At 39.6% G+C, this 13,156-nt stretch overlaps 1 protein-coding gene across 1 annotated transcript in view; it reads right to left on the bottom strand.

Annotated features, from left to right (window-relative positions):
- Window positions 1-13,156, bottom strand: part of LOC146002017 (uncharacterized) — a 72,710-nt gene that overhangs the window by 19,013 nt on the left and 40,541 nt on the right. Inside the window, exons 2-3 of the mRNA XM_083139725.1 lie at window positions 3,953-4,585; window positions 2,067-2,235 (exon numbers count right to left, since the gene is read on the bottom strand). Coding sequence (XP_082995851.1) covers window positions 2,067-2,235; window positions 3,953-4,585 — 802 coding nt within the window. The remainder of the gene's footprint in view (window positions 1-2,066; window positions 2,236-3,952; window positions 4,586-13,156) is intronic.

Raw genomic sequence — 13,156 nt, 5'->3', positions numbered from 1 at the left:
ATATTTTTTGTGTTAATGTCTCACGTTACTAAATTTGCATTATCACTACAAGGCACTGCACTTATCATGCCATTTAAAAAATTAAAAAAATTAAAATAATAAAAAAAACATTGTAGCCTATAAGATCTTCTGAAAGGCTATGAAATAAAAGTAGTGGTATTTGCACTCCTTAGTAAATCTCTTTTTTTTCTTTTTTTTTTTAACAAGTTTCCATGCCAACTTTTCAACCCGAGCATTTTAGATTTTCATGAAATTTGATGGGATGGGATGAAGTAACTTACAATTGTAAAATTGTACCCTTCACGGTATTTATACAGCAGCGTTGCCAACATTATAAAAAAGGTAAAATGTATTCTTAGAAGGTCAAGTACTAGTCAAGTACTCGTAAAGTAACTCGTAACTGTGCTTCTAATTATGATATAACTTTCATCTTGGGCTTGTTTTGAAGCTAAGGGAGGATTGTTTTCCCAAAAAAGTATTTTTATATGAAAATATTGACATTATAATTTCAATGTCACACGATGAGACCTTTGACCTTAAATATGTAAGAAAATGTATGTTCAATTTTGAGGGGAATAATGTATGTAATACAATTAAATGCAATCCCCGGTGTAAGTTTTATCTTGGGATCGCTTGTAACCATAATAAAAACCCCGTGGATGGACAGCCCTTGAAGGGCCTAGGCAACCCCCCATCGTGAGAAAATTATGGAGCTACGAGTGAGTAGCGTAACCCGGTCTCGGATGTCTCCTATAACGGCTGAGGGTTCAACGTGCTGACCCCAAGTCACCCCATTACCGGTTGAAGACCTCCACACCTCTAGGTAGGATTGTGGGAGGGAGACTGGCAGTCGGGAGATCGGCCTAGGGATCGCTTAAAGTATTAACAAATACACCAAGTTTCATTAAAATCTGAATCGGTGGGTGTCAAGGTCTGGGTGATTTGACATGGAATCAGTCTTAAGTATATTATCCTAGACCGGAAGGTGTTTTATGATTTTTTTTTCTGAACTACGAAGACAGCATCCACCCACGTCTCCTACCCCACACCCAACCACGTCGAGCACTGCTGGCAGGGTAAAGTGAAATTAATTCTCCAGCTACTTTGTATGGGGGATGGTCGACTACAAGCTACTTCTTAGCACTTCAGAGTTTAAGGATGTTTCCACGATAACGGAATGCAGTCCGCTGTATAGTATACACAGCAGTTCTCCATATGGAGGCAAGGAATGGAGAAATTGGCTATTAAATATAGAGAGTCGCACAAAGGGGTTTACACTATTTGAATGTTAATAACAGAGAAAGTATTAGAGATAACCTGATGGAGCTTGTTGTATCTGGATCTGTCATGATTATTGCTTGTTGCCATTCATTTGTTTTTCTTCAATTTCAGTTCAGTTGCCAGTAGTGACAAGTAATTGACAAGATGGTTGGGAATCTTTCCGTTGAGCAACGGAAGTGGATTTTAAAGTGTTTTTGGAAATGTGAGAACATGAAAGAAGCGCAGAGACGATGGCGGGCAGAATTTGATACTGCGCCACCGTCACGTGTAACAATTTCGAAATTACGCGACAAGTTTGAGAGGGAAGGAACTGTGTGTGATCTGGGACGGTGTGGCAGGAAGAAATCAGTATCGGACCAAAGAGGGATGGAAGCAGTGGTACAAACTTTCACAAGATCCCCCCCCAGAAGTCCATAGGTACGTCAAATTCTGCCAGCCATCGTCTCTGCACTTCTTTCATGTTCTCACATTTCCAAAAACACTTTAAAAATCCACTTCCGTTGCTCAACGGAAAGGTTCCCAGCCATCTTGTCAATTACTTGTCACTACTGGCAACTGAACTGAAATTGAAGAAAAACAAATGAATGGCAACAAGCACTAATCATGACAGATCAAGATACAACATGTTCCATCAGGTTATTTGTAATACTTTCTCTGTTATTAACATTCAAATAGTGTAAACCCCTTTGTGGGACACTCTGTATATTTAGTTTTTCATGCTTTATTACTAATAATACTATACCAAAATTAGTCAGGGGTTGAAACTCAAAACCTCTTGTCCTTACCTGAGAGACAGCCGTTCCTAGCAATGCCAGCGTTGTTGACTAGGACGTCCACTCCTCCTAGCTTCTTCTTGATCCAGTCGAATAATTCTAGAATTTCTGCTTCCTTCGTGACGTCACACTTGACGGCGTAGAGCTTTCCTGACGTAGGTTCCAACTTCAGGCCTAACTCCTGGATTCAGAAGAGTTGGAAGATTAGATTTTATTGATATATTTAGAGGGAGTTATGGGGATTTAATCCCGCGAAAATACCTAAAAATGTTATTTCACCGTAGACAAATAGTACAAAACGTTCACTTAAAAAAAAAGTACACCCCCTCCCTCAAAAAATAAATGGCTATAACCTACATTTCCTAAATTTGTTTGATAGGGATGGTATTGGCACGAGACTTTGTCTCGAGCTGCAAATTGCGTCTTGTTCTCGGTCACATCATTTTCTCGAAATATACAGGGTGTATCATAAGTTGATAGCACAAACTGAAACTGCAAAAAGTACACGATAGTAGAAGCAAAAAGGTGTCGATAAACATGGGGTCGCAAATTAACAGTTTTAGAGATAATTGCAAATGTGTGGTTATGATCCGCAACTGGCTTAATTGTTTGTACACATAGTATGCTTTGCACGGGCGAGGTGCCATAGTCATACCCAACATTACCGTTGCTTTTATTACCAAGGACTATTGTACTTTTCATGTTGGGCAGTGTTCAATTTTAAACAACGAAACCTCGGAGTGCGTAAGAAGACAAGCGTATGATGTGTACAAGCAATCAAGTCAGTGGAGGATGGCAACCATACATTCGCAATTATCTCGCAAAAGGTTCGTTTGCGTCATCATGTTTACCGAGACTCTTTTCCTTATACTATCGTGTACTTTTCGCCTTTTAAGTTTGTGCTATCACTTACGATACACACTGTGTACTATAAACAAAGCGTGGGTCTACAGCTTGCAGAAGCACAAAATTCACTATCGTATGGAGGCAAACAAGTTTTCTCACATGTTTGTTTGACGCCTGTCGAAGACGCTATAAGCCTTCTGAAAATTGAATTTCAATTGATTGACTGACCTTGGAATTGCTATAAACTAACTCGGGTTGGGAAATGAATTTTGGGGCGAGGCTTCGTGTAGTGGTAGGGTACCCTTTAAACGCACGGCCATGAAATTGGGTGGTTGACAGAAGTTCGCGCTGTTGCCACGTCGGATCATAACCCAGTGTGTTCGGGGATTTAAGAGAATGAAAGATCTCGTAGAGTTGGGCTATGTAATCCATGTGATACAAACTCGAAAGGTCAGGGATGACAACTGTATGCCCCGGCGAAAGATCGCTCTGACGCTCGATTAAGCTTGACGCTCACTGAGACACCGGAAGCGCGGCAACAGAACGAAACAGTTTCGCGTCCGGCGTCTCAGTGGGCCATAACCCTCAAGATAACCTGCAGACTTCTAGCCGGAAATTCTTTCCTTCCGTTCCGCACGTTTCCCTGTATTAAGCGTTACAACATTTGATTTCAATACAAGCAGACGACAGAAGTTCTGTTGTCGGATCTTTCCGTGTTTCCCCGCGTCTCAGTGCGCGAGGTCCGTTAGGCAACGCAGCCCGGTTGACGTTGCCACACAGCGCGCGGGAACCAGTGGCTTTTGTCCCGCACTCGCTTTGCTTTTCCCATACGTGACACCAGCGCTATTCTGCCCAGCCGCCTATTTTCATGGCCGTGCGTTTAGTCTCGTCCGCGTTTCGATCTTTAAAAGCCCGTCTCGTACCATCCCTATTTTCCGAAACATATTTCCAAAGATTTGAATAATATTTATATTTGTATAATCCAAGGATAAACATAAACCAAAACCCTAATTAGAACGAAATAAAATCGTAAATAGGTCACTAGAACTTACTTCTTCATAGCTTATATCCGTCGTTGAGAGCATGTCAGAACTTGCATCGTCCGTAACAGGCTCCGCCTTCACACCAGCCCCTGAATTGCTTACGATATCAGGTTGTTCTTCGAGATCTTCTGCGTTCTCACCTACGTCACTTTCTGGAGGGCGCTGCTGTCTTCGCCTTCCTTCGCCGGGAGCCTTCGTTTTCCGGGAAGCCTTCTCCTTCCAGGGAGGCTTCTTCAGCTTGGCTCCACTTCTCCTCTTTCCCCACTTCTTCCTCGAGCCCTTGGCCGTTTCCTTTGCCGGCTTTTCTTTGGGTGCGGATCTTTTCGCCTTCAAAGCCTCTCCACGTTTTGGTTTCTTCCTTGAAGTCAAAGTCCCGAGCTTGAAAGATCCAGTAGCGCCTTTACCCGTGGTTTGCACCAATGATCCAGATTGCACGCCGCTCCTGAGGTACCTCTTGATGTAAGGAGAGAGCTTCCCGGCATCGACTTTGTAGTTCCGAGAGATGTACTTCTTTATGGCATGCGGGGATGAGCCACCGGGCTCCTTCAAATTCTTGATAGCGTCGTTAACCATCTCCGAAGTCCTGGGATGTGAAGGCACCGTTCTTGGTTTCTTCGCATTTGCAGACTTCATTGCGGAAGCCTGGGGTGGAGAATCACATACTTACTCTTCGAAATAAAGCTCCATATACTGCAGAAATAAAATTCAACAAATTTCCGCTCCATATATTAGAATTAGAAATTCTTTACTCATGGGCGAAGTTCAGCCTGTGGCTTCTCTATCACTTAAACCGCAAAATCTTTACAATTAAACAAACAAAAATACAATACTACTATAACATAAGTATTCCATTACATTTATCCCTACTAAATATTTCAGTAACTAACACTATAAAAAGATAAAGAAAATTTTACTCACTGACACATCAAAATATTAGTTTCGGGTTCAAGTCTGCTCATTTATTTAGTTTCAATTTCAACGTAAGCAATCTGAATCTAATCATATGTATTGAGGCTTGTCAATTTGCATTGAGAAGTACTTTCGTTGCTGCCCTTTAAGGGGGAACTAAAGGCAATTTTGCAGTCACTTTTTGATAACAGATGGCAGCACCGTCTGTCATGGCAACCGAGTGCAATGTTGCCAGATCTACACATGAGTTAAAGGTAGGTACTATTTGTCTAGAAAGTTTATGTTTGGTTGATGGTGGCGTTGAAAGAAAAACTACAAATATTAAAAATTTTACGGTCATGTGTGTGGCTGAACACACCAGTACCACCCCAAGTTTTTGAAACTAAGATTTTTTTTCTCAAGAGTTGCTTCCCAATAATGTATTGCAGAAAGATTGCAGGAGGTTAAAAATTATAGCCGTCTGAAAAAATAACTACATCTGAAAGAACTTGAGCAAGAAGAGATACATGTCGCTCGTGATGAAGCAATCGAAACAACTTACACTATACTCGTAGTAAATTCTCACGGAGCTACCAGTAGGAGCTGTGAGTAAGTGCTCCGTGTCACGGCATCATCTTCTGAAAGATGCGTGTTCGAGCCCGGTCAAAGAAGTTTTTCTTTTTTAATTTTGTAGTTACCGATGAAGCTCCAACATGTGTGTGTTCGAATCCGCATTTTGACAGTGTAACTTTTGTTTTTTGTGTAACTATGCATATTCTCGAATACATGGAATGTGGGAAATGCATACGACATACTTTTTCAATCCATAATATGATCCGCTAATTTCTAGAAACGTCTTACATTTTTTCTTCCTCACAAAATAATTTTACACTTGGGGATCAAATATGGAGCTGTTAGACAATACCTCTTTCAGCGGGAATGTAAATTACATAAATATGATTTCGAGTTTGTTTACATAAGTTTGCATTGTCACCTATTAATATGTTTAATTTAATCTGTATCTAAAGACACATTGTTCTGGAATCCTAGAATAAGAATGAAACAGACGTTTATACTTTTACACAACGTATGCATACTACAAATGTAAATCGGGACGATACTGATTGGCCGAAAAACGATGTGGTAAAGGTGGTCGGTCCTAAGAACATTAGTTTTCGATATTCTTATCCATAGTCAGAAATTTAAAAACAAAAATTATTATGACGTGGTTGTTAAGGATTTTCAGATTTAGGTTTCCACAAAAAGTAAGAATTATAGTTGAATCAATTCCATACACAACAATATGCTCATATCAACTGTTTTTCTTTCATTTATGGCTAGTCCACATGCCTTTCCACATTTTGTAGAGATTTAATATCAAGTAGTTACTGTAAAAAACATTATTTTTTATTAAAAATAGCGGTCATTTCGAAATGTGTAATTAATTCCATTCTAGGCATACACTATTTCGCACTGCACTGTAAAAAGACTACCTTTGTTGAGAAGCGAACCCGGGACCATTTAGCATGTTGTCAACTTATCATACAGACTTGACTATAAAGTCATATTTCCACAGCATTTTATTGCCCACTTTGACTTCTGCAGAAAATAATATTATTAAATAGGGGGGGGGGATTGATGACGTTCTTTCAATTTTCAAGGAATGTTTGTTCGTAGTTAGGGACTGATAAATGTAGTGATGCAAGGTCGATATCGATATATTCTTCTCTCACTAGGAATGTACACAACGCCTAACATTATACAATTTTTCAAGGTGTAAAACAACATAAATTATTTGCCATTTCAATAGAAAGAATATAAACGGCAAACTGCAAGAGACATGACTTTATGAAATGAGAGCTTGCCACGAGGTTGCTAACAATTCCAACATTAAACTTTACGTCTATCTATGGATTTAGAGGCAAGATTTAATAGCATAGCTATAGCCTAATATAAGCAAATAATATAGTGATATCAATTAAAAGCAAACACTAGATTCAAATAAACGACTACACTTAGCGTATATTTTATTTACGTCTCATTTCATGGCTTCAACTTTATTAAAGTAATTTGGTATTCCGCAGTTTCAAAATTATTTGCAATTTGAATTAAAAAATAAAATTATTTGTCATTAAATTTGCAATAAATATTTCACAGACTTGACTTACATTAATTTGTATTTTATCGTTTAAAAAAATTGTTGTAGTGGAGATTCGAACCGGAGACCCGGGCAAGTACCATAGTCACTTTTTTATAAGGAATATCCCTACGCGGTGGTATCCGCGTCATTCACACTTTCTCAACTTTTACTCTTTATCAATTTTTACACACAATATCCATGCCTTACCCGGGACCCGAACCAGGAAACTTTGGCGTCGTAGCGCGCTGTGCTAACCACTCCGCCACGAAGGTCGACATACTGGACCACACCATCTTTCTTGTTCAAGTGCTTACACGTCCCTATCCAATCAAGTACTCGCAGTGATCAAGAAAAAGCTGAGCGAAATCACGGCAACAGTGTTTGCTAAAATCAACACCACGGAGTACATTGCGACGAAACGCCACTTCAAAAATCATTAACATAACCACTACTTTTTGAAGGTACGAAATGTTTATTTTATCACATAGTATTTCAGATGCTTGCGGCTACAGTCTGAATTCGTTGTGAAACAACGAAATCTTCCTTACTAGTCATAAAAGGAACAAAATGCCGGTATTGACCAAACTACCACTTCAGCGCCATCTGTAGGCAGCAGTTTGAACATGACGAGACCTTATATTTTCTGTTATTTACTTATAAGTAGGGACATTGAATTTTCGCGATATGCGAAATGTGAAAAAAAAGATGCAATTTTGAACATTCTGCACGTAACTACACCCCCAATGAAGAAATATGCATGAGTTTTATTCGCGAAGTAATGCGAAATGTGTGCGTTTCCACGAAATGAACGCTTTTTCGCGAAATAACAGTGAAATATCATCAAATTAAGTAGAAAACACGCAAAAACGGCAATCGAGGTTGTGCGCGCAAACTGTCTATTTGTAACGAAACGTTTGCCTAAAGGTTCCTACCACTTGCAGCTGAAGAACGTTTTATCTTAGATCACATCAGGAAGACGCTGCAAATTGGGATTTCCCATGCACATAATCTCAGTTCGAAAACTTCGCTCCCTGTCAAGCTGCATTCCTTTCTTCCCCCGAATGTCAACTCAACTTCCAGTTTCATTGAACTTGCTAGCTGTAGCAGCGATAAGATTAGTCTGTTCCCGCACATCAAGGGAAACAATGGTGTCATTTGTGTTGAGTCATGAATGAATTTTGTTTATCATCATGTGATTTTGAAACAGCAAAGATATCCTTTAAATACATACAATGAATAAATCACTTGAGATATGCAATTTAGAAATGAAGTGATTTTGTGTTGATGTTTTCTTTTTGGTTGGACAGCTAAGTACTTGTGTATGTGTACAGTATATAAAAATGAAGTAGTTTATCAATTTATAGCTCTTTTGTATGTTGTTTCCTCTCATGATGAAAACGTGTGTGCCATTTTTTTTCTACCGCTGGTATATACCGCTGATGTAACATTTTATTTACCGCTCCCCTCAGTTTATTTACCATAAATTTGTCTCTCTACTTATAAGTATATAATTATAGACTTTTAACCGTAACAAAATTATAAGGATTCCAGGTCGTAGTGAATAAAACAACCTTTTATATCGGAAAATTTCTTCCTTACTGAATCTATATTAGTTGTATCGTTATCCAAATGAATTTGGGTCTATGCTTTAGTATGGCTTTAGAACCTCCTTAAAAGCTTTTATATGTCGCACACGAGGTAGCATCTGGTGGCAACGCTATCCAAGAATACGCAGCAGCAGGTTTGAAATATGACAGGAATATGTTGTGTGAAAATCTATCCAGGTGAATTTTCATCGAGTGCAGAGTCGTGCTGTTGTGTATGTCGAGTCTGTCGTGTAAGGATGTCTGTGCTTCTGTTTACAGATTTTAAATATGGTGCAGTCCAGGTGTAGTTTTCTGCGACGTGCTATATTCCGCCAATTAAGCTAATTTAAGCAAGGCAGCATATGATTACTTCGTTTCAAACTAAGTGCAAAACATATGCAGGAATTCTGTACTTCATGTACAATTTTAGAATTCTTCTTAAATTAACGCCGTATATAACGCCACACTAATCGAAAATGGAAAGAACGAGAGCGCAAAAATAAAATTTAAATTATTAAAATAAATTAATACACATAAGAAATGAGTAACTAAACATAATGGGGACTGAACATGTGTACCTTCAGAAATTGAGAGATGTGTGTGTAAACATTTCTGTTTTATGACAACATTGTGTTAATGTGCTGTTAAAATAGTAAAGATATCCCATGTCTATTTTTGGATTTTCCTCAAGGCACACAGGTGATGGATTTAGGGCTCCAGGTTTTGTAATCGAGTGTATTCCACCGCATTACGTAGACTTTTTTAACTGACAGATTTCGGCTTTTTACTACATGTTATAAAATTGATTTGAAGCCTGGGAACCATAAATAACCAAGGCATATGGTCCTGAAATGCAACTTACCAAAGTGAAATCCCAAGTATCACGACCCCCAACCCCCTACTGGGTTTCCAGGAGGGGTGTAAGCACGTACTAAACGCACGGCCATGAAATTAGGCGGGTGGCAGAAGTTCGCGCTGTTGCCACGTCGGGTCACAACCCCTTGTGTTCGGAGGTTTTAGAGAATGAAAGATCTCGTTGTGGAGTTCGTCTTTGTAATCCATGTGATACAAACTGAGTATTTGCTCGAAAGGTCAGGGGTGACACAAAAGTGCCCCTGAGAGAGGTCGGTCTGACGCTCGAACTAGGCAACGCAGCCCGGTTGACGTTGCCACACAGTGCGCGGGAGCCAGCGACTTTTGTCCCGCTCTCGCTTTGCTTTTCCCACATGTAGCACCAGCACAATTGTGCCCAGCCGCCTATTTTCATGGCCGTGCATTTTGTAAAACAAATTCGACCCCAAATAACAGTCTCAGGGTTTGCCACCTCCCCCCCCCCCTCCCAACCTCCAAAATTAGGTGGATATTGGGGTTTCGAGATACCGGGTTTCCATTCCTTAAAACACAGAATGCAGAATAGAAAAGAATGAACATAGGGATGGAGAATTTTTCTACCATTACCTTTGGTGTTGACTGTAGCTACGTAACGTGGTACATATTCAACAGTATTTCATCAGTTCACCATTCATGGTAATCATTTCTAAAAAGCGACGTAAATTAAACAGAAACTGGAAGCAAATGAAGCAAGAGATTCATATATATATATATATATATCGGTAAAATTGAAAATTTTTCTTCTCACGATTTTTCAAACATATAGTGTCAATATACAGGGTGTTACTAAAGTTCGTTTCCAACGCTTAGGAGGTGATTCTACAAGTAAAAATAAACACAAAAGTTCATGTGACGGAGGTATTGAAGATGGGAAAAAGTGTGAAAATTATGTTTACAAGGAAATAGTGGCATAACGGCCAACCCTATGACCGCGGCGAAGGGCGTTCCACAAAGAAATGCGGCATGCTCTATTCCAAAAAGCATATGGCAGATGTGTGAAGTTGATGGAAGCGAATGGATCTGTTGGTGCATACCATATATTCCATTTATATTATTCTGTATTTTTAAATTTACCAATAAAGATGTAGAACAACGATTAACGGGGGAACCGTAATTCGAGAATTTGACGTCCCGTTTATTTACAAAGGCACTGGGACACAGCGTATACCCTCGAATGTATACGGGTGGAGGTTTGGTTATATTCGGGGGTTCCCCCCTTAATTGTTGAAGTAGTGGGGTAGGGAAGGGTTTAGCGAGATGTGTTATCCACGGAAAGTGATATGTGGAGACTGACAACTAAGAAGAAAGCGAATATCCATATGGACATCACCATTACGTAGAAAAACAAAGATGGTGGTGGTGGTTCGCTAGGTTGCGTATGTGTCGACATGTTCACTGTGTGCAGAGTGGAGGTGCCGAGGGAACCACATCAGAGAAGATGTTCAAACTGTCTGCCATTAACTTCCACGCAGAGATGACAACGCCGAATCAACGATTGTCTAGTGCGAGCAAACAACCCCGCGGTGTACATAGTAGTTCGGATCCCACTATAAACTTTAAGTCCAGTCCCGATTAACCTACCTGTGCATAAAGTGGATTTAAAGAGAGAGAAAACAACTCAACTCTGGTTTATATGAATGCTATTTTCCCATTATTATTTTATGTCGCACATTTAAACAGATATATTGAGTTCCACTGCGTTTGATGTGGACGATTTGAATGAAGTCGACGAGAGATCCAGTCTTCTCTGTATACAATAATAACTGACCTGTTGTGTACAGCGATTTCATAACAAAGGGAAACTGAGAGATGTGCGTACCAGCGCATAAAAATTATATTTAAAAAATTGCGCATTTCAAGCCTTAACGCCAAATAACATTTTAAAATATATTTCGAGCAAAGACGCATGTAAATTGCGTTTATCTCGCAAAATTAACTTTTAATCATCGTGTCGAGTAGTGGTGGTGGTTTCAGCATTTAATGTGTTGCTATACATTCCACCTGAAATATTGCTTTTATATTTCGGTTTGTTTCACAGCTGCAACTCTTGGGTTCATTAAGAGAACCAGAAGGACTTAGGACCGGTTTTTCAATGTTCAGTTAAGGTTCATGTTTAGCACGTAACTGGAAGTTAGTGAAAATTTCGGTTTTCAAATGTACAGTTAGCTCGTAACTGGAAATTTGGTGGCGATTATCTTTACTGGTACTTCTCTTGCAGTTACCAGCATGGACGTCGTTAGGGGGGGGGCACTGGCCCCGGCAAACGTCCACGTGGCCCCGGGAAACTGTTCTATATTTGCTAGAAATTTTACTTTGATGACTAATATTGCAAAATAATTTTTCAGTAAATTTTGCTTGCAGTTTGAAACACTTCTTCAATTTTCAGTAGCACGAACCCTAGGGTAACCATCCGTACTGATTTTCGCAGTACAGTCCTTTTTTTTGATGGGCTGTCCTGCAGAATGCGAAGCCATGTATAAAATTAAGATATGTCCTTTCTTTCACATATGTCCTGCGAAATGTCCTGATTTCTAATCCGGTCTCCGAAGTCCAAATATTTATTTTCTATTTATATTTTCTTTTGTTTTTTCCATGTCAACAGTTTATGCAGTACATACTTTTCTGTTGTGGTCGGGCTGGAGAGAATGGACATCCGGTTAGAACAATGCGTAGTTACCACGGCAGAGAGCAGCTTGTAGCAGTTGCGAACGAAAGGGTCAGGTGGCGCCGATCTGTCCAGTTGTTGCGGGGTGCGTAGAGTGGAAGTCTCGTTCCTGAAGTACACGTCTCGTATTTCAACACTGTCGGGTGAAGATGCCTCCTAGGAGGAAATGTGCATTTAATTCAGAACTGAAATCTCTTTATCCATTTCTTAAGAGAGGCAAAAGCGATAGTGATTTCACTGTGAAAAATGTTCAGGTGAGTTTTCAATTGCAAACAGTGGAAGGTCTGAAATAACACGACATCTGCAAACGGCAAAACACAAGTCTGCCGACGCTGCTGCTGCATCTAGTGCTATTCTTTCTACATTTTTTCGAAACAAGAATTTTGGGCCTAAGGAACAAAAATTGGCAGCAGCAGAAGCGTGTTTTGCATTTCATACAGTGCAACATAATCAATCGTTTCGTTCTACAGACTGTAGTTCGAAACTCGTTAAGAAGTGCTTCGAACCACAATATGCTTGTGCAAGAACAAAATGTGAAGCGATCGTGACAAATGTGATAAGCCCCTATGCAATTGGGGAGCTTCAGAAAGAGTTGGATCAGGTAAATTACATTACAGTTTACACAGATTCGTCGAACCATAAAGCTACGAAATTGTTTCCATTGTTGGTGCGCTACTTCCTTCCTTTGAGCGGAGTGCACGTTCAAGTTCTGGATTTTCAAGATCAGTGTGGTGAAACGTCCGATATTGTGTCTTCGTATATCCTGAAGACATTAAATGAATACAACATTGAAACTAAAGTTGTTGGATTATGTGCTGACAACACCAACTGCAACTTTGGAGGAGCAGCAAGAAAAGGTAAAAAAAATATTTACAGTATATTCAGGAATGCTTAAACAAACCAATTGTAGGTGTAGGTTGTTCTGCACATATAGTGAATAATTGTGTACAAACTGCGATGGACTGTTTACCGATTTGCATAGAAAGTGTGGTGCACAAAATATACTCATATTTTTACATATATACAGTACGTGAACATGCTTT

This window comes from Lepisma saccharinum, chromosome 18 (assembly GCF_977018435.1).
Source record: "Lepisma saccharinum chromosome 18, izLepSacc3.1, whole genome shotgun sequence".
Lineage (NCBI taxonomy): Eukaryota > Metazoa > Arthropoda > Insecta > Zygentoma > Lepismatidae > Lepisma > Lepisma saccharinum.
This window is presented reverse-complemented; position numbering and strand designations above follow the sequence as displayed.